Source organism: Trematomus bernacchii, unplaced genomic scaffold (assembly GCF_902827165.1).
Source record: "Trematomus bernacchii unplaced genomic scaffold, fTreBer1.1, whole genome shotgun sequence".
NCBI classification, from domain to species: Eukaryota; Metazoa; Chordata; class Actinopteri; order Perciformes; family Nototheniidae; genus Trematomus; species Trematomus bernacchii.
Window position 1 is genome coordinate 450,874 of NW_022987697.1, and position 22,746 is coordinate 473,619.

A 22,746-nucleotide genomic window follows, 5' to 3' on the forward strand; every position below is an offset into this window, starting at 1 on the left:
TGTATTTTTAGGGAAATTTAATATCCATAAAAAGAAATGGGCTGACTCCAAACCACATTTTGTACATTTATATCAAGACTTTAAACAATATATTAGCACTATGATGAAAAACATTAGGAACTAGAGAATGCAATTCCTGAAGAAATTGCTAGTGGGAATGCTTTATGCTGAAAAGCTGACGCTAAACTGCTATGCTGAAATGTAATGTGTAAGAAGAAAGTGAAGAATTTAGATTGAAATGATACATGAACACTGGGGGCTTGAATGTGTGATGAGAGAAGAAAAGAAAGTAAAAAAGGCTTGGAAAAGCAGCAGAATATTTGAAATGCAAACTTTTGAACTAACTTGATGGCGAATGATCTGTCGCCATGCCAACGGCATTTGATGACATCCCATAATACGCTTAGATGCGTTGATGGCTGTGTTACCAAACTTGTGAAGTTTTGGGCCATTTGGAGCATTTTCACTGAAGTTATGAGAAAACCGTGTTTCATGGCGGGCATTGTGTTGCCATGGCAACGGCATGTCCCGTAGATGTCTTCACGGCTGGACTGTTAGCACACATGTGAAGTTTGAGCACTTTTTGAACATTTTTATAGGAGGAGGACAAAAGTGGTGGGGGCACAAAAAACTTAGATGTCTATATATAAGCTTCTGCAGTGACGTGCAGTGAGGTTCATGGCTGGTGAGGCACTGGCACTGACTCTTCAGGTTTACAAATATTACATTTTGACCTAAACCAAAATATAATATTATTTTCAAAAGCTTTTTCAGTCTGATGCTTCGATTAATTTTAAACAGACAGTTCAACAAAAGGATACCCAAAAAATTTAATTTTATCATTTAAATATTGAATTGTTCTCTCTTAGTAAGATCCCATTTTCAATCAAATTGCGGTCTTACCTTGACTTGAAGATGAAGTCCATTTGCCTATCCTTCTGGACAAAAAATTCTATTACTTTTTTGTAAAAGTCCTCCTTATCTTCTTGTAGTTTCAAAAGTTTATCATAAATCTAATCCATAGATTTATGATTCAAAAATTATATAAGTAGGGTAGACGTGTAGATGTTATCCGGCTGAACAAAACGTGCATTTATCTAACAGGTATGTTTCCCACAGATCTTATTTCGAGCTATTTTCTAAAATCCTATGGAGAAATCTCATTGCTTTTTTGTCGAGGGAAGCCAAACTCAGCTTACTTCCGGGTTTTAGGACGCGTCACTGCAGCTCTCTCGTCTCCTCTTCACACACCACACTTTTCGCGGCACACATACTTACAGCCAATCAGCTCTGAATGATGTGAGATGACGTATGGTAGGGATGGCAGCTCAGTGCCCCTATGGTCATTATTTTTTTGCCACACACATTAAATAGGAAAATACTCTGAGCATGCGCAGTGTAGTTTTTACAATCACCATTCAGTTAGACAGTGAGAGGGAGGGGCATGATCAGGTTTTGTCCCACATGGCTCTAAACAGCTCAATAGGCACACACTGTAGACACTAATTAGAAGAACATAGACTAACACAGCAATGTACAGACGAATCGGATGATTAACCATGATCTTAAAATATATTTATTTATTTATTTAATTTTTTGTAATCATTATTTGTAATACTTTCTGCTGACACTAGGTGGGGCTGTGCATCATCAACTTCAAAACAAGCTACAACCGCGCTCTGGTATTAAAAATAGCACTCCACTCCTGATCACATGACACATACTATATACATGGATTTCCTATTTTAAGTTGTTGATAAAAAAAGTCCTACTTTGTTCCAAACGGACCAAAGAAATATAATGATTGATCTGGTGGCCCATAAGGTCAGAAAGACATAAATAAAGCAGTGACTTGATTGGCCGGTCCGTAGTTTAAAGAGTTAAACGTGGCTGCCCGGTGAACACACCATTCGTGATCAAAGTGATCAATAAACTAAAGCTCAGCCTCAGAATCAAGAGAGAGTCTTTTATTCAACAATATTTAGAAACATTGGAAGAAAAAGATCACAGTTTGACATTCAGAACATTACAGTATGATTCCAGATATTACCAGAAGAAGCAAAGAAGCCAATTGGTTTTCAGATGTTTACCATTATAAACACAAGACGCCATTTTGTGAATCCAAACAGAAATGTTACATGTGTCTTTATGAGTAAAGACCATGTTAATCATAGGGAGACACGTTTGAGACAGATCTGCTTCCCAGTGCAGAGTGTGTGTGAGACAGGTGTGTGTGTGAGACAGATGTGTGTGATGGTGAACACACTGAACTGATTTCAGCAGCTGATCTGCAGTCAGTTTCTGTCGTCAGGAGAGACTCTCAGACCTGCAGAGGAACCAGAGACACTGAGGAGAGACTCTCAGACCTGCAGAGGAACCAGAGACACTGAGGAGAGACTCTCAGACCTGCAGAGGAACCAGAGACACTGAGGAGAGACTCTCAGACCTGCAGAGGAACCAGAGACACTGAGGAGAGACTCTCAGACCTGCAGAGGAACCAGAGACACTGAGGAGAGACTCTCAGACCTGCAGAGGAACCAGAGACACTGAGGAGAGACTCTCAGACCTGCAGAGGAACCAGAGACACTGAGGAGAGACTCTCAGACCTGCAGAGGAACCAGAGACACTGAGGAACCAGACCAGAACCCAAACCCAGCATAGAGAGGTTCAGTGAATGTGGTTCTGAAGGTGTGGAGGTGGATCAGTGTGTCAGAGGAGACTCTGTAGAAGGAGAGAGAGCCAGCAGGATGATCCACATACACTGCTACTCTACCAGAGGGGGAGGAGGAGGAGGAGAAGGAGGAAAAGTGTGTTGCTGTCTTATTGTGACAGACAGAGTAACCACCACCCCAGCAGAGCAGACTCCAGGACTGATCATTCTCTCCAAACCTACAGTCCTCACTGTCTCCTCTGCTGATTCCTCTGTAAGTCACTGATATATGAACCCCTCCTCTCCACTCGACCTCCCAGTAACAGCGACCAGTCAGAGCTTCTCTGCACATCAGCTGAGGACGGGAGTTAAACCTCTCTGGATGATCAGGATATCGCTGCTCCTCCTCCACACGTGTCACCGTCCTGTTGTTGTCAGACAGTTTGAGTTTCCTGTATGCTGTGTTTGTGTCCAGCTCCAGTACACAGGCATCTGATGGAGAGAACAGCTGCAGGTTATCATCTGTTCATTTATTAACTACTTTACTGACAATCACAGAAATCATTCAGACTGACGTCTCATATTCACTGAGAATGATGTCTAACAACCTGATCTTCATCAGTAGGTGATCCATCAATGATCTCAGACCTAATACTTATTATTGTAAAATAAGAGATAAGAAAAGGGAAAGAGCATCAGCGTTCAGCTGTTGATATACTGTCACTATCCAAAGAGTCTAATGTGAAGAAGCTTTCACAGGAACATGTTTAAATTATATTACAGTTTTTTTCAGTTGCTAACACTAAAATCTCACATAAAGCATAATTAGTTAAACTCACACTCAAAGAGCCTGAGCTCAAAACGAGGGATTACGTATGGTAACCCTTGTTATATAAGCACAGGTGGAGCCCTCTACTGGACTCTATGGGTACTACCTTATCATGCAAGCATTCACCTACTGAGATTTCTATAGAAAGCCCACCGTATATAAGGCGGCTAGGCCTCCCGTTCCCGTCATCCTACACTTCTCTTCAACGAGCAGCTTAGGACAGACAGGGCCCCCCGAGTAGAGGGCTCTGCCTGTGCTTATATAACAAGGGTTACCATACATAACCCCTCGTTATATCTCTCACAGGCTCCGCCCTCTACTGGACTCTATGGGTACAGTAGGCGGAGCCCCGATGTATACACGCACAACAACACTGTTCCATCTCACTGTCTCTGACCGGCTTTCTGGTTAGCAGCCGCTGCGCCTCACTCACCTCTCCCTCGGTCGTAACCGTGGAGAAGTTGGGGCTGCGCTGCGGCTGACAGAGCACACTCTGACGCACCTACCTCGCGAAGGTATGCTTGGAAAACAACGCTGAGGGCTCAGCCCCGTATGGGCTCACTATGCACCACCTCTCCCGAGTCCCTAAGGAGCACGGGGAGAGCGCAAGTGCCCGATGTCCCACACTCAGACACGCTCACCTCGTGAAGACCGTGTATGGACTATGACGTAGAGGGCTCCCCCCTCCTGCCCTAAAGCAGGGGGAAAGAGTCTTCCAGCCCCTATGGGCCCAGTGCGAGCCACGTCCCCCGGAACCGGGGGCCCGGGGAAACGTAAGCGCATTACGCCCGGGGAGGGGGTCAGATGCCCACTGACCCACAGCCCCCCTCTCCCTCCTCACCAGTCCTGTGTTGACCCAGCAAGCACAGACGATGAAAAGGAGCCAGACATGTCCAAGACATGTCCATAAAACTTTATGAATGGGGCCTGGCGTTGACCAAGACGCCGCCGTGCATATGTCCTCCACACTCACGCAGTTAAATAAGGCTGTTGACACAGCCATAGCTCGTGTAGAGTGTGCACGGACCCCTGTGGGGAAGGCTCTCCCCGCCTGTCCATAGGCATGTGCAATGCACTCACAGAGCCAGCCTGCCAGGCGTTTCTTGGACAGAGCTTTCCCGATCACCCTGCCCCCGAAGCACACAAACAGCTGTTCAGTGCGTCTAAGGGCAGCCGTGGGCTCCACATAACATGCTAGCGCACACACCGGGCAGAGGAGGTGCAATTTAGCCTTGGGGTGGAAGATTAAAGCCCCCCAACTGAATAGCCCTCGACCTGAACACACTCCTTAGGCTCTTGGGCACAAAGGAGGGTTTCGGTCTGAGTGTCGCCCCGCTCCGGTCACCCTGGATCAACAAACAACTTGGGTGCACCGATAGAGCGGTTAACTCGGACACTCTCTTGGCTGATGTTAAGGCAAGTAGCAACACAGTCTTCCACGACAGTGCTTTCAGGGAGGAGAGCTCCAGAGGCTCAAATGGTTCTGTGAACATGCAACATTAGTGGCTGACTAAAGGCTGACCTGCCGCCAAATCCCTCATGGCAGGACGAGATGGCTGCTGCATACACTTTCACTGTGGAATGAGCAAGCCCTCTGTCCACCAGTAACTGTAAGTAAGACAAAATAGGCTGTGGCTGGATCCAGCTCTAGCTGCCTGGATGGACTGAATAACACTGACAGACAATCCACCCTGTCTCAGCCTGTCCCTCTCAGGAGCCAAGCCTGGAGAGGGTGGTCTCCATTGCACCTGCCTCTTGAGACCCCCCCGAACTGGGGAAGCGCCCAGGGCTGGCCCACCTTCATCTGTGTCATCTTTGAGTACCACGGCGCCCCGACGCGATCCGCGCTACTAGGATGACTGACAGGCGTTCTCGCCTCACTCTCCCCAGGAGAGGGAGAATGAGACGCAGCGGTGGAAAGGCGTAGAGCAGCTTTCTTGGCCATGGCTCGTGTGCAAACGCATCCACCCCCAAGGGCGGGTCGTCGCTCAGGGCCATGGCTGGCACAGTGGCTGTTGCGCCGGCTGGCGAACAGGTCCACTTCCGCTCTCCCGAACTGGGCCCAGATCTGCTTCATCACCTCCGGGTGAAGCGCCCACTTGCCTGGCAGGGGGCCGCCCCTCGACATGAGGTCGGCCCCCCTGTTCTCCAGTCCCGGGATGTGGAGGGCTCTCAGAGATAACACCACCTCTGAAGCCCATAACCACAATTTCTCCACCGTGGTCAACAAAGCGGCGGAGCGGACTCCGCCCTGCCTGTTGATATATGCCACTGTGGTGCTGACCATTACATGTCTCCCCTGAAGTAAGGGTCTGAAATGCTGGAGGACCAACACTACTGCCCGCAGCTCTAGGAGGTTGCTGTGCCGTGTCTCTGTTAGAGACCAGCGCCCACCTATCAAATCAAATCAAATCAAGTCTTATTTATATAGCACATTTTTAAACGATTTTTGGTCGTATAATAAAACATAACATATTACATATAATAAAAATACCCTACAGTACACCTATAGCTCTCTTCAGGCAGGCCCCTCCCCGTCCTGTTCTCCGTGAACACTGTGATGTAGGAAGTCACCAGTCCCAGTGGAGACCCCCTTCGGAGGTGATCCGGGGACCCCCAGAACCGGAGGGGGGGGGATGGTCACCAGACGTCGTTTGTGCCTCTTGGGATCTAAACGCAGGCTGGAGAACCACCTCTGCAGGCGGCGCATATGCAGTAACCCGAGCGGGACCACAAAGTGAGCAGCCGCCATGAGACCCAGAGTCTGCATGACAGTTAAAGCTGTCACTGTCGCCCCCTGTCGCAGCCTGTGCACCGCCCGAAGCCGGGACGCACGCCTGCTCTCTGACAGGGTGGCGCGCAGCGCGCCTGCATCAAGCACCACTCCCAAATACAACGCCTGTTGGCGAGGTATGGGGGTGCTCTTTTTCCAATTGATCGCAAAGCCCAACTCGGTTATGTATAGGACCAATTGTGCTGTGCAAAACATTGCCTGTTCCCTGGATTATGAGGTCGTCCAGGTAAAAGAAAACTCTCATGCCATGGACGTGCAGCGGCTGGAGCGTAGTGGCCACACATTTGCTGAACGTGCGTGGGGATAGGGAGTAGCCGAACGGTAATCTGTTGTACTCGTAGGCTACACCCTGGAAGGCAAAACGCAAATACTTTCTGTGCTTTGGAGCAATTTTGACATGAAAGTAAGCGTCCTTCAGGTCGATGGTTGTGAACCAATCGCCTGGCTGCACCAATGTGGAGATTCAGGCTGCGAAGATCCAGAATGTGCCTGAATTCTCCTGTCTTCCTAGGAACCAGGAAGTACAGGGAATAGTGCCCTTCCTCTCTGTCTTGAGCGCGCACAGCAGACACTGCCTGTTTTTGCAACAGGGCCTGAACCTCTGCCGAGAGGAAACCTATCTCCCCTCGGGATGATAGATTCGCCTCTCTTATGCCTGTGAACGGAGGAGGGATGCTGCAAAACTGGAGTGAATAACCCAGTCTCAGCGTCCTGTCCATCCACTCCGTTAATACACAGCTGCGCTTCCATTCCCCATAACACTGCGTTAGGAGATGTGCAATATGAAACTGTGGTACTCTGTGGTGGCCCACTCCACCGCCAAACCTTCCATAACAGAAAGATTGGCTCATGGGGGGCTGACACAAAAAAGGGCAGATTCACACTGAGGTCCTCGAACGCACCGCGGCCCGCTCTCTGGGGGGGGGGGGGGGGGGGGGGGGGGGGGGGTTGCGTGTCTCGTCATAATGCCGTCTCTTTGAAATGGACATTATGGGGAAATGTGGAATTGTAGGGATGACTCGTACTCTGGGATAAATGCAATCGTTTTTACTGAATGCATTTTTCACACACACACCACCTTATGCCCCTGAATGGAGGGTTTGACCATCGAATAGCTCTTTACGCTGATGACGTGATTCTCTTCCTTAGAAATCTGGAGAATTCTATACCGGCCCTTATGGATTTGATTAAAGGGTTTAACCATATATCGGGTTAAAAAGTAAATAATTCAAAATCCTCCATAATGCTCCTTAACTCGGAAGAAAGGTCTAACCCACCCAAACATGCTGGCCATTTTAGAACAGTAAATACTTTTACTTATGTGGGTATTCAGATTTTTCCAAATTGGAAGATATTGTGAACTCTAACTATAATCCGACTATAGAGTCTATTTCCAAATCAGTTGATAGATGGACAAACCTTCCGATCTCTCTAATGGGTAGAATTAATATACTCAAAAGAAATGTTCTCCCCAAGCTGTTATATTTATTTCAAAATATCCCCCTGCCACCCCCACCAGATCTTTTTCCTAGAATGAAGAAAATGTTTAGTGATTTTATATGGAATAACAGACGCCCCAGGCTCCATGTGTCTCTCTTGGACTTGCCTTATGATAGAGGAGGATTACAGTTCCCTAACATGTTGTGGTACTACTGGGCAGCTCAGCTGAGAACATTGATGTTTTACTACACAGAGGAGAGGCCTCCGGCGTGGAGGGATGTTGAGTCGTGCTCCTTAAAGCTCCCACTTCCCACTTATCTATATTCTGACAACCCTAAAAACCTTAAAAAAAACTACACCTAACCCTACAGTTAAAAATATGATTGGTGTCTGGCAGGAGGTTAAACAATATATGAACGAACCATCTTCTCTCTCCTGGTTTAGCCCGATCTGGGGAAATACTCTTTTTGCGCCAGGGAATGCCGATGGGGGTTTTAGACTATGGGCTGAAAAGGGGGTGGCACAGTTAAAAGACATGTTTGGAAGTTATAATGGGAACTTTTGATCATTTGAGGAACTTGTCAGTAAATACGATATCCCTCGTAAACATTTTTTTAAATATCTGCAACTCAGGAGCTTTGTTGGAGCGAATCAGGATCGACTCATGCTGGCTCCTCCTCTGTCTATATTGGAGAAAGTTTTAATTAAAAACCCCTTTGGGAAGGACATCATATCTGAATTCTTTGATCTCCTGCTGGCGTTCTCCCCAGAATCTTCGAACTCTAGACTTAATGCCTGGAAAACTGACTTACACGAAGATCTAACATTGGAACAGTGGAGCACAGTTTGTAAGGCCCAAACACAGGCGGGTAATACGCGTCTAAAGGCCCTGACACACCAGGCAGTCACCAGAGAACTCGCCGACACCCGACACCGACAGTTCCATCGACGAGTTCTCCTGCGTCTTGGCCGTGTGTCGCATTGAAATACACCGCTTTACTTCAGCCGAGCACGTACGAACTGCGCATGCGTGAGTGGCAATAACTCTCCTTACCAGCAGGCGGTGGTAGTGTGTATTCGTCATTCAAAATAGGCAACAACCGGAAGAAAGAGAAGAAGAACAGACTGTGATATAAACAAACAGCAATAGCGTGTGCGTTCCATTTTCACTCTCGTCCATCGAAAACATGTTTTAGAATATAAAAATACATGAATGATGAAATGAGCACATAAAGTGCAGACATACTATAAACTCACAGTTAATAGACCTGCATCTGATGATCGCAGTGTTCTGGCGGGTGTGTAGTTTATTGAGTCAGCAATGTAGTAATGGCCACTTCTTGCTAAATTTACATTTCCATGTGATGCTTTTATCCGAGGCGACTCACAATAGGTAAATGAACAGCAGTAGACACTATCTCATTTACTTAGACACTGTACTTAAGGACAATGTTGAGGTACTTGAGACTAATCCTGCAACTTTATACTGACAAATAAACCGGACTTGACCAAAAAAATCACGGAGCTCTCAGCAGAGGACAGCCGGGGACGCTCCCGCCGATATCAGAGATGTCCCTGCTATGTGTGGGAGGTAAGAGAGGACATTTAAGGGCTATGTTTGATGTATTTAAGTATCACCTGCTGGTGTTTAGCTGCTGTCCTGTGCCTTCTTAAATCGTTTGTTTACGTCCCTCACTTCCGTTTCGCTTCTCATTTGCTAGCTGAACAGCTGATCAGAGTGGTTTCTTGGCCTGATAGCTTGTGTCAGACACACGGCCGATTCAACATGTTGAATCGGCCGGGTGTCGACCGTGAAAGGCCAAATAAGGCGTGTCACGGCCGAGGGTTCGGGACACACCAAATTGACTTTGGGCGACAAGGAACGCGTTGTCGCCAGACAACCCAAGACGGCCGATATCGGCCTGGTGTGTAAGGGCCTTAAAGCTGCTGCAATACAATTGGGTAATGAGAGTGTATATTACACCAGAAAAACTGAATAAATGTAATGCTAATATCCCAGACACGTGCACCAGATGTGGGGAAGAAAAAGGCACACTGTTCCATTGTCTAGGTTAGGGTAACAGTACAGAATATTGTATTGATCAGCTTAAAGCTGGAACCAAAAATGTTCCTACTTGGCCTATATCCGGATGGACATAACATACAGCGTTATGAACAAGTTTTTATAGATATCTGTTTACTACAAGCAAAAAGAGTGATTGCCTTAACATAGAAAAAGTTGGGCAAACCTAGTATTGCACAGTGGTTTAGGAAACGTTCTCTATGTCTGCCTTTAGAAAAAATCACTTACATTCTTAAAGACAAACAAGAACTGTTCCAGAAGGTCTGGGGACGTTTTATACAGTATACCAAGAACAACGACCGATCTCAATTTCTGAACGAACCTGGGGCAAGATAATATGTTATAATATGTTCAAATGTAAATTACTGTGATAGCCTCTGCAGAAATACGGTCCTATTGCTGGAAAACTGGATGGTTGCCGATGTATCAAAGTGCCCTTGTTGTATGTATGTACCAAATTAATTTAGTGTTGTTATTTTTCTTTAATGTAAAGTAATGTAGTTGTCCTGTGCATATGTATGTATTGCTTTTGGCTCTATGTTTTCGTCTTATGTATGTGATTTTTTTGTATGCTGAAAATCAATAAACATATTGATTAAAAAAAAGAAATCGTCCACCTGTTCCAAGTATTTTACTACAAATGACAGTTTTTCTCAATCTCTAAAACACGTTTTTTGACAACAGGGCTCATTTTCTCAAAACACTAAACACAATTCACAGAACCACACACACAAAGTGCAAAACACCTGATATATCCTTCGTGGATATATTTGTTGAAATGTAGCTGTAACTCCTCTTCATTGCTTGTATCCTGTCATTTTATACTACAGTTGTTTTCAGTTGCTAACACAGTATTGGGGAATCTTATGTGTGTTGTGATGTTTGTGCTGGAGCCGCTTTATCCAAAACAGCACTCCGGTTAGCGAGTTGACACGGAGACAGGAAGTACAGTCGTTGGACTTTATATTAGCTTGGTTCTGATCATCAACACAGAATACATCATGTTTGATGTGGAATCACATACAGGATGTCGAATGGGTTTGATGAGGATCAGTGGCGGCCGGCCCATAATGGGCGCTAGGGGCGCCGCCCCCCCTCTTCCCACATGTTTGATTGTAGTGCTCACATTCTTCACGAACGCATTCTCTCTGTGACGATGGTAATTATGCATGTGACGATGCGACCGCAATAATGTCCTGTCATGAACGCACATGTGTAAACCCAACCTGGTCTCACCAGAATGCGTGACTCCACCACGACTCCTTAACACCGCATTGCGTGGTGGAGTCACGAACTTTGCTACATTTACGTGTCTGCACCACGCAAACAACACCAATGTAAAGTGAATGAGGCTCCTTTGTCGTGGTGCACACACGCATTTCTACAACGTCCAGCAGTGAGCTTTTATTCTATAAAACGTTTTTAAAATCTACTTTATAGCTTGTAGTAACTCACAGGAGGCTTCTTTTATTTTATTTGTATTCATAATGATTTTTATTTTTCGTCAGAATGCATTATGGTGCATTATTCACCAATGTTTGTTCTCAAAAAACAATGCATTGTGTGTAATACAACTGTGATTTTTATTAAATGAGTTCGTTTTTAAGGAAGGCCAGAGCTTCAGCTGTGTCAAATAGATTGTTCCCTTTAGTTAACGTTATTTAAAAGATAATTATATTCCTATTTGATCATGTCCCCTTTATTGTATTACGGACCCAAAGAGCTGAGCGTCCATTCCCATTGGATAACGGAGGATTTTACACCCAGAAGTAACTATTCCCCTTACTGTCCATTGATTTTACAGTGATATCTGCTCTACTCATCAACTCAAAAACACCAGATTATCCTTGTTAATTACACAACATTGATTGGTTTAAATTGTGTGCAATGCTTTTGTATTTTCCCCTTTCTATTCGGAGAAACCAATATTATTTCGGAGTTTTTGGATGGCAGAAGACACTACACTACCCAGAATCCTCAGCTATCATTTGGGACTACACCATGTTTCGTAAACGATAAAATCATACTTTATTCAGCAGTGCTTGCTTTACTCTTTGAAAGTCATCACATGAATGCATTGTAATAAATGGTTCGGCTGCATTAAACATTACACATCTGTCGTAGTTCTTTATTTATCTACAGAGATCGGGGTTGCGTTCGAATACTCCAAAAAAACAGCTCCTAAGTTCTAACCCTATCGTCTATTCCTTGACCTCGGAGTGAAACGTCATGGGGTTAAGGGATAGTGGATAGGAGAATTCAAAAGGATTTAGGAGAAGAGACTGCGGTACTTTAGAGAATCGACTGCACTTTCACTATCCGACGTGTCTATGATGCGCCAGCGGAGGTCATAAATGTGCGCCTGCTGCTGTGGGGAAACTATGGAAACTACAGTTTTCTATACAGCGGACTACAACATGGATGTTTAATAAGAACGAGGGACTACTGTAAACTCATCTAGAGACTCTGCACCGTGCTCTGATGCTGTTGTTTTATGCTTTATGAACGGGGACAACAGAGAAACATATTCTTCATGACCAAAGTTGAAATTGAAATAAAAAAGGAAAGTGAAACTTATGCTCGTCACCCTCTCCCTCCGGTCCACATTAATACAAATGATCCCAATACGTATGATTGTATGAAAAGATCTTAAAATCAATACAAATGTATTTATTATAAACGTTAGTCCTTAACATCTATCACTGTGTATATCACCATTCAAACATCTTTTAAAAGTTGAACAAACCCCACACAGCTCAGTAAAGACTGTGAAATGAAAATTGACTTTATTTGATCATTTCAGTAAAAACTAACGTTCATATTTCTCTTTTTGATTATAATACTGATGAACGTTCAAAACAAAGCACTTTGGCAACTTACCACATACGTTTTAAAATGCTTAATAAGCACCGTAACTTTCATGATATCATTTCTCGTTCATAATCGGTTGTTTCCGTGAACGGCCGACTGTTGTGTGACGGCAAATGCTGCGGCCGCAAGGCATTGTGGGGCAGCATTTTCTCCTCTCCTTTCGGTTAGGGAGGTCCAGTGGTTCCTAAGCTAAAGGAGGTTATAAAGGAAGTTTGAAACCTCCTTTCCTTTTAATTTAGAGAATTCGAACGGCACTTATCATGGCTGCCACTGAGGGACTTCCGGGTCATTTCACTCCGTTAGGAAGGTTCCTAAGCTACCGTAAATGGACTATTCGAATGCAACCCGGGCCTCAGAATAGACCGGAAACTATTCTTTTACCGTTCTATTTTAATTTCACAATAAAGTTAGTAGTACAATTTTGTTTTGATATTATTGTTTTTTATTAACTACTAGACCGCTGGGTCATGTTAAGACCATCTTTTCTGTGTTGCTGTGGGTTTTTTACATCGCTTTTGTGTTACACATATCAAAACAATAACAGAATATATCCGTCGTAAACTAAACCAGAAACAGCAGTATATTTTATTTTGTTAACACTGTAAACTTGACAGCTTTTTAACCCGCACCTCCTACTGGTTAAAGCACGTTATTACACGTTTAGAGTAATGCAATGCAGGTAGATTGTGTTGCTTTTTAATGACTGTTTTAAAATGCCTTTTTCTTAATGTCTTTCATTTTTGTAAAGCACTTTTGAATGTGTTATATTTGATGAAAACATTTAAATATTAAGAGTACATACTCTTAATATAGTGGGAAAGTGGAAGGTCAATGATATAAATAATATAGAATAGAACATATCAAGAAGATACTGTAAGTGATCTCTACAATAAAACAGTTTAGTGCCTGATAGGAGGATGTGCAAAACAGACAAACTAATAAGGCTTTATTTAAACATTAAAGAATACTTTAGGTTAAGGTCTTCTTTTAAATAAGAAACAAGCTTTGGGCGTATCTACAGATATTAAGCCTGACAAAGTACTTAACGTCTAATATATTGCATGGTTTGTTTTGGAACTTGACAATCAACTTTCTTGCAATGTTAACTATGTTGAAGCACTTATTTTAACTGATATTATACATATTTATTATACTCTTATAAGATGTATTTAGATAGAAAAATAAATGTGCAGAATACGACAGTTTAATGGTGGAAGTATACACATATATTGATAGATGTCTTGTAATGCACTGTTGAGGAACCTATGACCCAAGTTTTTCATTCATTGCATAACTACACCGTAGTTGTGTATATGATTTTTCAATAAACCTTTGAAAATCTTGAAATCTTGAAAGGGATGTGCAAAATAGCCATTATATACAGTTTTTAATGAACGATTAGAGAATAACGAGTAATGAATATGCTTTATAGGGATCTGCAGATAAATATTTAGTCTTCTCAAGCACATACTACCAAATATCTCGCCTGATTGTTGGCACTTGACAATCACCTTCACTGAATTTTACTCAGGTGTAACTAAAGTCTGATTTAAGGGTTGTTTATATTTCACACCATTAATCCAAATCTGTAAAGTAACTAAAATAAATGTATTAAAAATACCAGGTTAACCTTAAAGAAAGCCTTCAGGATTATAAAAGACCCCCATCACCCCAGCCACAAACTGTTCTGTCTGCTGCCGTCTGGCAGGCGGTACTGCGGCATCCGGACTAAAACCACCAGACTCAGGGACAGCTTCATCCCACAGGCCAGAAGACTATTAAACACCAGAACTTTGAAACAACATCCATAACATTCATCTGGCTGCTACTTAGAAATTATTTATCTAATATAACATATTCCAATCACTTGTATATAGACTCTTAGTGCACTATTTAACTTTTTACTATTTTACTATTTTTCTTTTTGTATTTACTTGCACTATTTTTTCTGTGTATTTGTTTTATTGTGTTGCACTGTTGGAGGAGCCTGTGACCTAAGGGGGGGGGGGGGGGGGGGGTAGGACACGTTCAATTCCTGTTTTGGATAGTGTGCCGTCGATGGGTTTCATTCCATTTCAAAGTGCTTTTTGACGCTCCGTGTAAACTTTGCGCACTGCCACTCCAACATCCAATCACAGAGCTTGAGGACTGATCACGGGGTTTGTCAAGTTAAGCACATGGTGTAGTCCCAAACGAAAGCTGAGGAATCTGGGTAGTGTAGTGTCTTCTGCCATCCAAAAACTCAGAAAAAATATTTGTTTCTCCGAATCGAAAGGGTAAAATACAAAAGCATTGTACACAATTTAAACCAATCAATGTTGTGTAATTAACAAGGATAATCTGGTGTTTTTGAGTTGATGAGTAGTGCAGATATCACTGTAAAATCAATGGACAGTAAGGAGAATACTTACTTCCGGGTGTAAAATCCTCCGATATCCAATGGGAATGGACGCTCACATTGCTCTCTGCGTCCGTAATACAATAAAGGGGACATGATCAAATAGGAATATAATTCTCTTTTACATAACGTTAACTAAAGGGAACAATCTATTTGACACAGCTGAAGCTCTGGCCTTCCTTAAAAACTAACTCATTTAATAAAAATCACAGTTGTATTACACACAATGCACTGTTTTTTGAGAACAAAAATTCGTAACTAATGTAATTTTTACATTCTGACGAAAAATACAAATTATTATGAATACAAATAAAATAAAAGAAGCCTGAGCAAGCTATAAAGTAGATTTTCAAAACGTTTCATAGAATAAAAGCTCACTGCGGGACGTTGTAGAAATGCGTGTGTGCACCACGACAAAGGAGCCTCATTCACTTTACATTGGTGTTGTTTGCGTGGTGCAGACACGTAAATGTAGCAAAGTTTGTGACTCCACCACGCACTGCGGTGTTAAGGAGTCGTGGTGGAGTCACGCATTCTGGTGAGACCAGGTTGGTAAACCATGGATGTATAATAAGAACTGGATACAGCGTGGGAGGCGGGGCCTCATTCATTCCTATGAGAGTTGCTTATTGGCGCATGATGATAAAATGGCCCAACTTTTGAGAGAGCGAAGCGTCACAGATTACCCAGCATGCCTGAGAAGTATCCGTATGTGCGCTCATAGAGCATGCGCAACTTTAACCATGCTCCCCAAAAAGGCTCGCTCACATCAAGCACGTCACACGTGTACACGTAACAGCACCGCACGTTCATGACATCATGGTACTGGATTGTTATGATGGATTTGATATTAACGAGGCGGCCGCAGCAGTTAGCAGCTAGCGACTAGCTAGTAATTATGCTAATGTGGCCATAAATCGTTATGTACTTTTATATTACGCTGATAACAGGATCTAGTGATATCCAAGCAACAGAGCTTCATTTAGCATGATACTTTTGTGGGTTGTACATGAAACAACTTGGTAATATACAAACATATATGTATTTTGAGTTATGATCAATTGTGATTTTAATCTTTATCTAAAAAGTAAAGCTGCTAGCTACTCTAGTACAAGATCTGAGTACTTCTACTTTTACTCAAGTACAAGACCTGAGTACTTCGACTTTTACTCAAGTACAATATCTGAGTACTTCTACTTTTACTAAAGTACCAGATCTGAGTACTTCTACTTTTACTCAAGTACAAGATCTATACTTATACCACCTCTGTTTATAGCCTATGAAAAAAACTATTAGAAAACGAAGGCTAAAGCTAACGTTAGCAGATAGTGACAATGTATGCTAGTTAGCTAGCTCAACGATTCCTTAAATAATATTGCGACAGAAACCTTTTTCATCACGCTCTGCCGCTCCAACAGGGAGCTCTGCTCTGAACACCCGAACGGTAAGGTGATATGGGTCCGTTCTTATTGTGCATCCATGGGTAAAGGTAAAACGCATGTAGTACTGAACACGTCACATCACATGAACGTGCCGGGCGGCGCGGTCCCGTGGGTTACATGGGCGTTCATAATGCAGAGGGAAATAACTCACAGAATAACGTTATTAGCACATTTTTACAACTTGAGGAACGAATGTTTTTAATAAGGGCTATACAAGTGTTCATACTGGGTAGTTTATTTGGTTTAAAAAAACAAAACAACGATTTACAGACCACTCTTTTCCCATGTAAGTCAATGGGAAAAAGTGTTTCCGGGCCTGGCAACCAAACGGAAGTGTAGTACCGCCGTTTGACCACCACGAATATTTTCATCTGAGTCCTGCACACTTCCTGGGGGCTTGGTGTAAACAGCTCGAGGACCCGCAGCTGCGCTACTTTAGCTGTCCCTAAATGTGCCTGACTAAAACACGAACTATATAACGCAGATCAAGGAAAACAATATTCAAAACACTGTGTGTTTGTGGATCTCATGTGCAGTGTAACCTGTGCAGCTCTGATGAATCAAACTGAAAACACACTCACACTTCCTCAGACCAGGTTTCAACCACTGCAGTCCACCATGGTCCATCCTGCAGGAAGAAACACAGCTTCATACACCTTCACTCATATCCACCATTAAAGAGGAAGCAGAGTCCCTCAGTTAGTGACAGAGACACAGTCAGTCTGTCTGTCTAATGGCGCGTTTCCACTACAGCGCGGAGCCCCGTTTAAGAGAGCTGTGACGTCAGCGGCCCGTCTTTGGTTGCGTTTCCACTTGGCCTAGTACCGGGTACCGGGTCCTAATTCACAGTTTTTATGGCCCCATAAAATCTTGGTTCTAGGGCCAGGCACAACCAGGCTGAGTCGGGCTGAGTATGCTAAACTAGAGAGAGAATCGCTGGCAAGGGGGCTACAACTACAACAAGATGAACATATTTGACCGTGATTTAATTGTAATACACGTCTCTAAATGATGCCGAAGTAACAACATACTGATACCGGTTAGTAAAAACCATGAATTAATGCTTTGACAAGTCTGCAGACAGACGGCAGGCGAAAAACCTTTTAAAATGTGTGTTTTCTAAATGGAGATTGGCTAAGCTAACGAAATATATGCTCCGACCGTCCACACTCACAACAACGGCCTATACAGACATAAATAAAGCAGCGACTGTATTCACCATGACACAGACAGTCTGTGGTTTGTACTTGTTTAACTTTTGTCTAGTTTCTGAACAGATATGAGGAGCTGTGAGCTCTGAGGGCTAACAGCTAACGGCTGTGTTGTTTTTCTGGGGTTCTCATTGAAGATGACGTCACGGCTCCACCTACACTGCGTTACTATAGATACTACCCCAGTTCCTAAACTGTAATGGAAATGCACCATAAAGTGAGCCAGTCCTAACGATGCCTAGCCATACCGGACGAGGCCGAGCGAGGCCGTGTAGTGGAAATGCGCCATATCTGTCTGTCTGTCAGTATGTCTGTCTTTCTGTCCATACCTGAGTGTCTCCAGTCTCCAGAGTGGATCCTCCAGTCCAGCAGACAGCAGCTTCTCTCCTGAATCTCCTGGATGATTGTAGCTCAGGTCCAGCTCGCTCAGATGGGAGGGGTTGGAGCTCAGAGCTGAAGCCAGAGAAACACAGCCTTCCTCTGTGACCAGACAGCCTGACAGACTGAACACACACACACACACACACACACACACACACACACACACACACACACACACACACACACACACACACACACACACACAAACTTTGTTGATTTCTCGAACGAACACATTTGAGGATGAGGTGGATCATCTTCGTCTTTTGTAGCACAAAACCTTCAACCAAATAGTGATGACCAACTCTGTGGTGGTATCATTTACATTAGCAAACAACTTCAGTATAACATTAGGCGCGTTCACACCGGAGTACCTTGGAGTACTTTTCCCACAATAGTTCATCAGAACTACGATATATTTGCGTTCACCCCAAAAAGCCCCAGGAACTAAAGTAGTTCAAATGAGTTCATCTGACCCGCTTTTCAGTCCCTGCTAGAGATGAGGGAATGCTCTGGTTTTTGGACAAAATGAACATGGGATCACTCCTGTCACCGGACGTACTTCGTCTCACTGGAATATTAACGGTCATAGTGAATATAAAATCGTCCCCATGTATCCGGCCAATGACGGGAGAGTTTTGAAAGAGACAAAACACTGTTCCATACATTTAAAAACACTTAAACAATTAAACAATGTTTACCCCAGGATTCAGGCACCTTCCCTGGCTTGTAAAGTGCAGTTATGCGCCCTGGAGGTATTGCACTATTTACAAAATGTATACCCTGGATTCAGGCACCTTCCCTGGCTTGTAAAATACAGTTATGCGCCCTGGAGATATTGTACTATTTACAAAATGTATACCCAGGATTCAGGCACCTTCCCTGGCTTGTAAAGTGCAGTTATGCGCCATGGAATTCTGCTATTTACAAAATGTAGCACTCTGTTTATTTCACACCTCCAGGAGAGACGAGGGGAAAATCACCTCTCTTTGCCCGCTCACAGAGCCCCGAAGGACGGACTAGAGACCTCCAGCACCAGTCCCTAACAGTGGGACTCTGTTTATTTCACACCTCCAGGAGAGAGACCGGGAAAATCACCTCTCTTTGCCTGCTCACAGAGCCCCGAAGGACGGACTAGAGACCTCCAGCACCAGTCCCTAACAGTGGGACTCTGTTTATTTCACACCTCCAGGGCGGAGACCGGGAAAACCACCTCTCTTTGCCCGCTCACAGAGCCCCGAAGGACGGACTAGAGACCTCCAGCACCAGTCCCTAACAGTGGGACTCTGTTTATTTCACACCTCCAGGGCGGAGACCGGGAAAACCACCTCTCTTTGCCCGCTCACAGAGCCCCGAAGGACGGACTAGAGACCTCCAGCACCAGTCCCTAACAGTGGGACTCTGTTTATTTCACACCTCCAGGGCGGAGACCGGGAAAACCACCTCTCTTTGCCCGTTCACAGAGCCCCGAAGGACGGACTAGAGACCTCCAGCATGTCCCCATAACAGTGGCACCTCCATAACCTTGCACACCGTGAGGCCCCGGGCCCCCGCAGTTAAGCACTCCCCCCACGGACTAAACACAGGTATTCACACCCACCAGAACCTCGTGCCCCTGGTGACCCTACAAGGGGGGTGGTTTTTATGGTGCTTCTATGTCCGCCCATCAGCATCTATATTCGTCCTTCTTCACGGCACCACCCCCCCTTCTGTGGAGGGTATTCTCGTGCCCCTGGTGACCCTAAAGGGGGTGGATTTTGTGGTGCTTTTATGTCTGCCCATCAGCATCCAAATTCGGCCTTCTTATTGGCACCACCACCCCCCTTCTGGGCTGGAGGTTCAAACACTTTAACTTTTTTTCACCCTCCTCTGGCTTACACCTCCTCCGCCAACACTTGAGCGCTCATCACAGGGTTCAGCACCAAGGAGAGTGCCTCCCCGGTGCTGATGGAAAGTGGCACTTTATCTGCCCCTGGGAACCAAGGTTCAAGGTTCAAGGTTCTTTATTGTCAATCTGACATAGCTACAGAGTAATTATACAGTTGAAAATCTTATGTCACAGGCTTCTCCAACAATGCAACATAATAACATAACATAATAACAATAAGAGCATGAGCAATACAAAAATAATAATAGTTATAAAAATGAAATAAAGTTATGATGTGGAATAGTGCAGTACGAGTCTATATACAAGTTATTGGAATGATATATATATATTAGGTATTAGATACATACTACTGAGTAGCAGATGAATGTTTGATGTTGTTTCAACAGTTCAATTTTTTAACAGTCTCACTGCCCGCGGGAAGAAACTGTCTCCGAATCTTCTTGTCCTTGCCAGGATGCTGCGGTAACGTCTGCCAGACGGCAACAGAAAGAACAGTTTGTGGCTGGGGTGATGGGGGTCATTGATAATCCGTAGTGATTTCTTCCTGAGCCGCTGGGAGTAAAGGTCCTCCATGGATGGCAGCTCCGTCCTGGTGATGTGCTGTGCAGTTTTCACCACCCTCTGTAAAGCCTTACGATCGAGGTCGGTGCAGCTGCCGTACCAGGCCGTCATGCTGCCAGTGAGGATACTCTCTATCGTGCACCTGTAGAAGTTGCAGAGTATCCTGGAATCCATTTTGAACCTCCTCAACCTGCGGAGGAAGAAGAGCCGCTGTCGAGCTTTCTTGGTGATGGTGGTGGTGTGAAGAGACCATGTCAGGTCCTCAGTGATGTGGACCCCAAGGAACCTGAAGCTTTTGACTCTCTCCACCGTAGTCCCATTGATGGCGATGGGGGCGTGTCCCTCTCCCTGCTGCTTCCTGTAGTCCACAATCAGCTCCTTTGTTTTGCTGATGTTGAGATGGAGGTTGTTCTCCTGGCACCAAGATGTCAGGTTTTCGACCTCCTCTCTGTACGCCGTCTCGTCATCGTCTGTGATCTGGCCGATGACGGTCGTGTCATCAGCAAACTTCACGATGGTGTTGGAGCTGTGTGTGGCCACGCAGTCGTGGGTGAACAGGGAGTAGAGGAGAGGGCTGAGCACGCAGCCTTGAGGGGCACCAGTGTTGAGAATCAGGGTGGAGGATGTGATATTTCCCACCCGCACTGCCTGGGGTCTGCCCGTCAGGAAGTTCAGGATCCAATCAGAACCATCAAGGTTATTGTTTTTTTATTTTTTTTATTTTATTTGAACAAAAACCACAGTACACACAGCCTAAAACATCAACTATTTACACGTTGCAGGAACAAAAACCACAGTACACACAGCCTAAAACATCAACTATTTACACGTTGCACTACTGCTGCTATAACAGTACTACTAAATGTTTTACCCTATGTTGTAAAGTGCAGTTATGCGCCCTGGAGGTGTTGCACTATTAACAAAATGTATACCCAGGATTCAGGCACCTTCCCTGGCTTGTAAAGTGCAGTTATGCGCCCTGGAGGTATTCTACTATTTACAAAATGTAGCACTCTGTTTATTTCACACCTCCAGGAGAGACGAGGGGAAAATCACCTCTCTTTGCCCGCTCACAGACCCCCAAAGTACGGACTAGAGATCTCCAGCACCAGTCCCTAACAGTGGGACTCTTGCAGTTCTACTGTAAGCGCCAGCTGTGCTTCGCCATATGTCTTGGCCGTCTTGTGATCCTGCACATGGATGATGTAGCCCTCAGCAGTTCCCCTTATGGCTGCCTCTAAGACCTCACTGTTTTTCATGTTTGCGTACACGCCCGTACGGTGGCCATACAGGAGGCTCCAATGGAGGGTGAGATAGCCATAGAGAAGCTTCTGGGTGGTTGAGGTCGGCTTGCCGGCCATCAGGTCGAGGAGCTCCGGGATGCGCTTCTCAACGGCCGCCATAGCGGCGAGAAGCTCCGCCTGGCTCAGCAGACGATCCAGTTTGTTCCTCTTCACCTTAAACTGGTGTAGAGTGACTGCCTTATTCAAGTGTTTCATGTTGGCTTTCACCTCTCTCATTATGTGGGTCATATCAGACTGAGTGAGGCTGCACCCCCGGGGCTTTGACTCAGACATGTACCCCATGAACTGGTGCACATTCTTCAGGAAGAACTTTGATGTTGTGACTACCCGGCCCGGCTTTACAATATACTTGCTCCAGCCACGGATCATCTTCATGTTTCTTAGGAACAGCCAGTCTGACAGGCGGTTAACACCATGGGCCATGTATACTATGAAGTTCTTTATCCGGCTGACCTTCGACAGAACATTGTCTTTCTGTTTTACTGTCGGAGCGACAGTCTTCACCGGGCTCTTCACAGGGGTCTCGCTACCGGAGGCTACTGCAAACATGACAGTTTCCACCGGGCTCTTCACAGGGGTCTCGCTACCGGAGGCTACTGCAAACATGACAGTTTCCACCGGGCTCTTCACAGGGGTCTCGCTACCGGAGGCTACTGCAAACATGACAGTTTCCACCGGGCTCTTCACAGGGGTCTCGCTACCGGAGGCTACTGCAAACATGACAGTTTCCACCGGGCTCTTCACAGGGGTATTGCTACCGGAGGCTACTGCAAACATGACAGTCTTCACCGGGCTCTTCACAGGGGTCTCGCTACCGGAGGAAACTGGTAATATGACAGTCTTCACTGGGCTCTTCACAGGGTTCTTGACCGTACTCTTCCCACCGGAGGCTACTGC

The 22,746-nt window shown here is 44.9% G+C and overlaps 1 protein-coding gene across 3 annotated transcripts in view; it reads right to left on the reverse strand.

Moving 5' to 3' along the window:
• Positions 1-2,570: 2,570 nt before the first annotated feature.
• Positions 2,571-22,746, reverse strand: part of LOC117489279 (NLR family CARD domain-containing protein 3-like) — a 64,665-nt gene continuing 44,489 nt past the window's right edge. For all 3 annotated transcript variants that reach the window (XM_034138485.1, XM_034138484.1, XM_034138486.1), the window contains 3 exons: positions 18,048-18,221; positions 17,089-17,135; positions 2,571-3,142 (listed from right to left, as the gene is read on the reverse strand). In XM_034138485.1, coding sequence (XP_033994376.1) covers positions 2,601-3,142; positions 17,089-17,135; positions 18,048-18,221 — 763 coding nt within the window. In that variant the 3' untranslated portion in view covers positions 2,571-2,600. The remainder of the gene's footprint in view (positions 3,143-17,088; positions 17,136-18,047; positions 18,222-22,746) is intronic.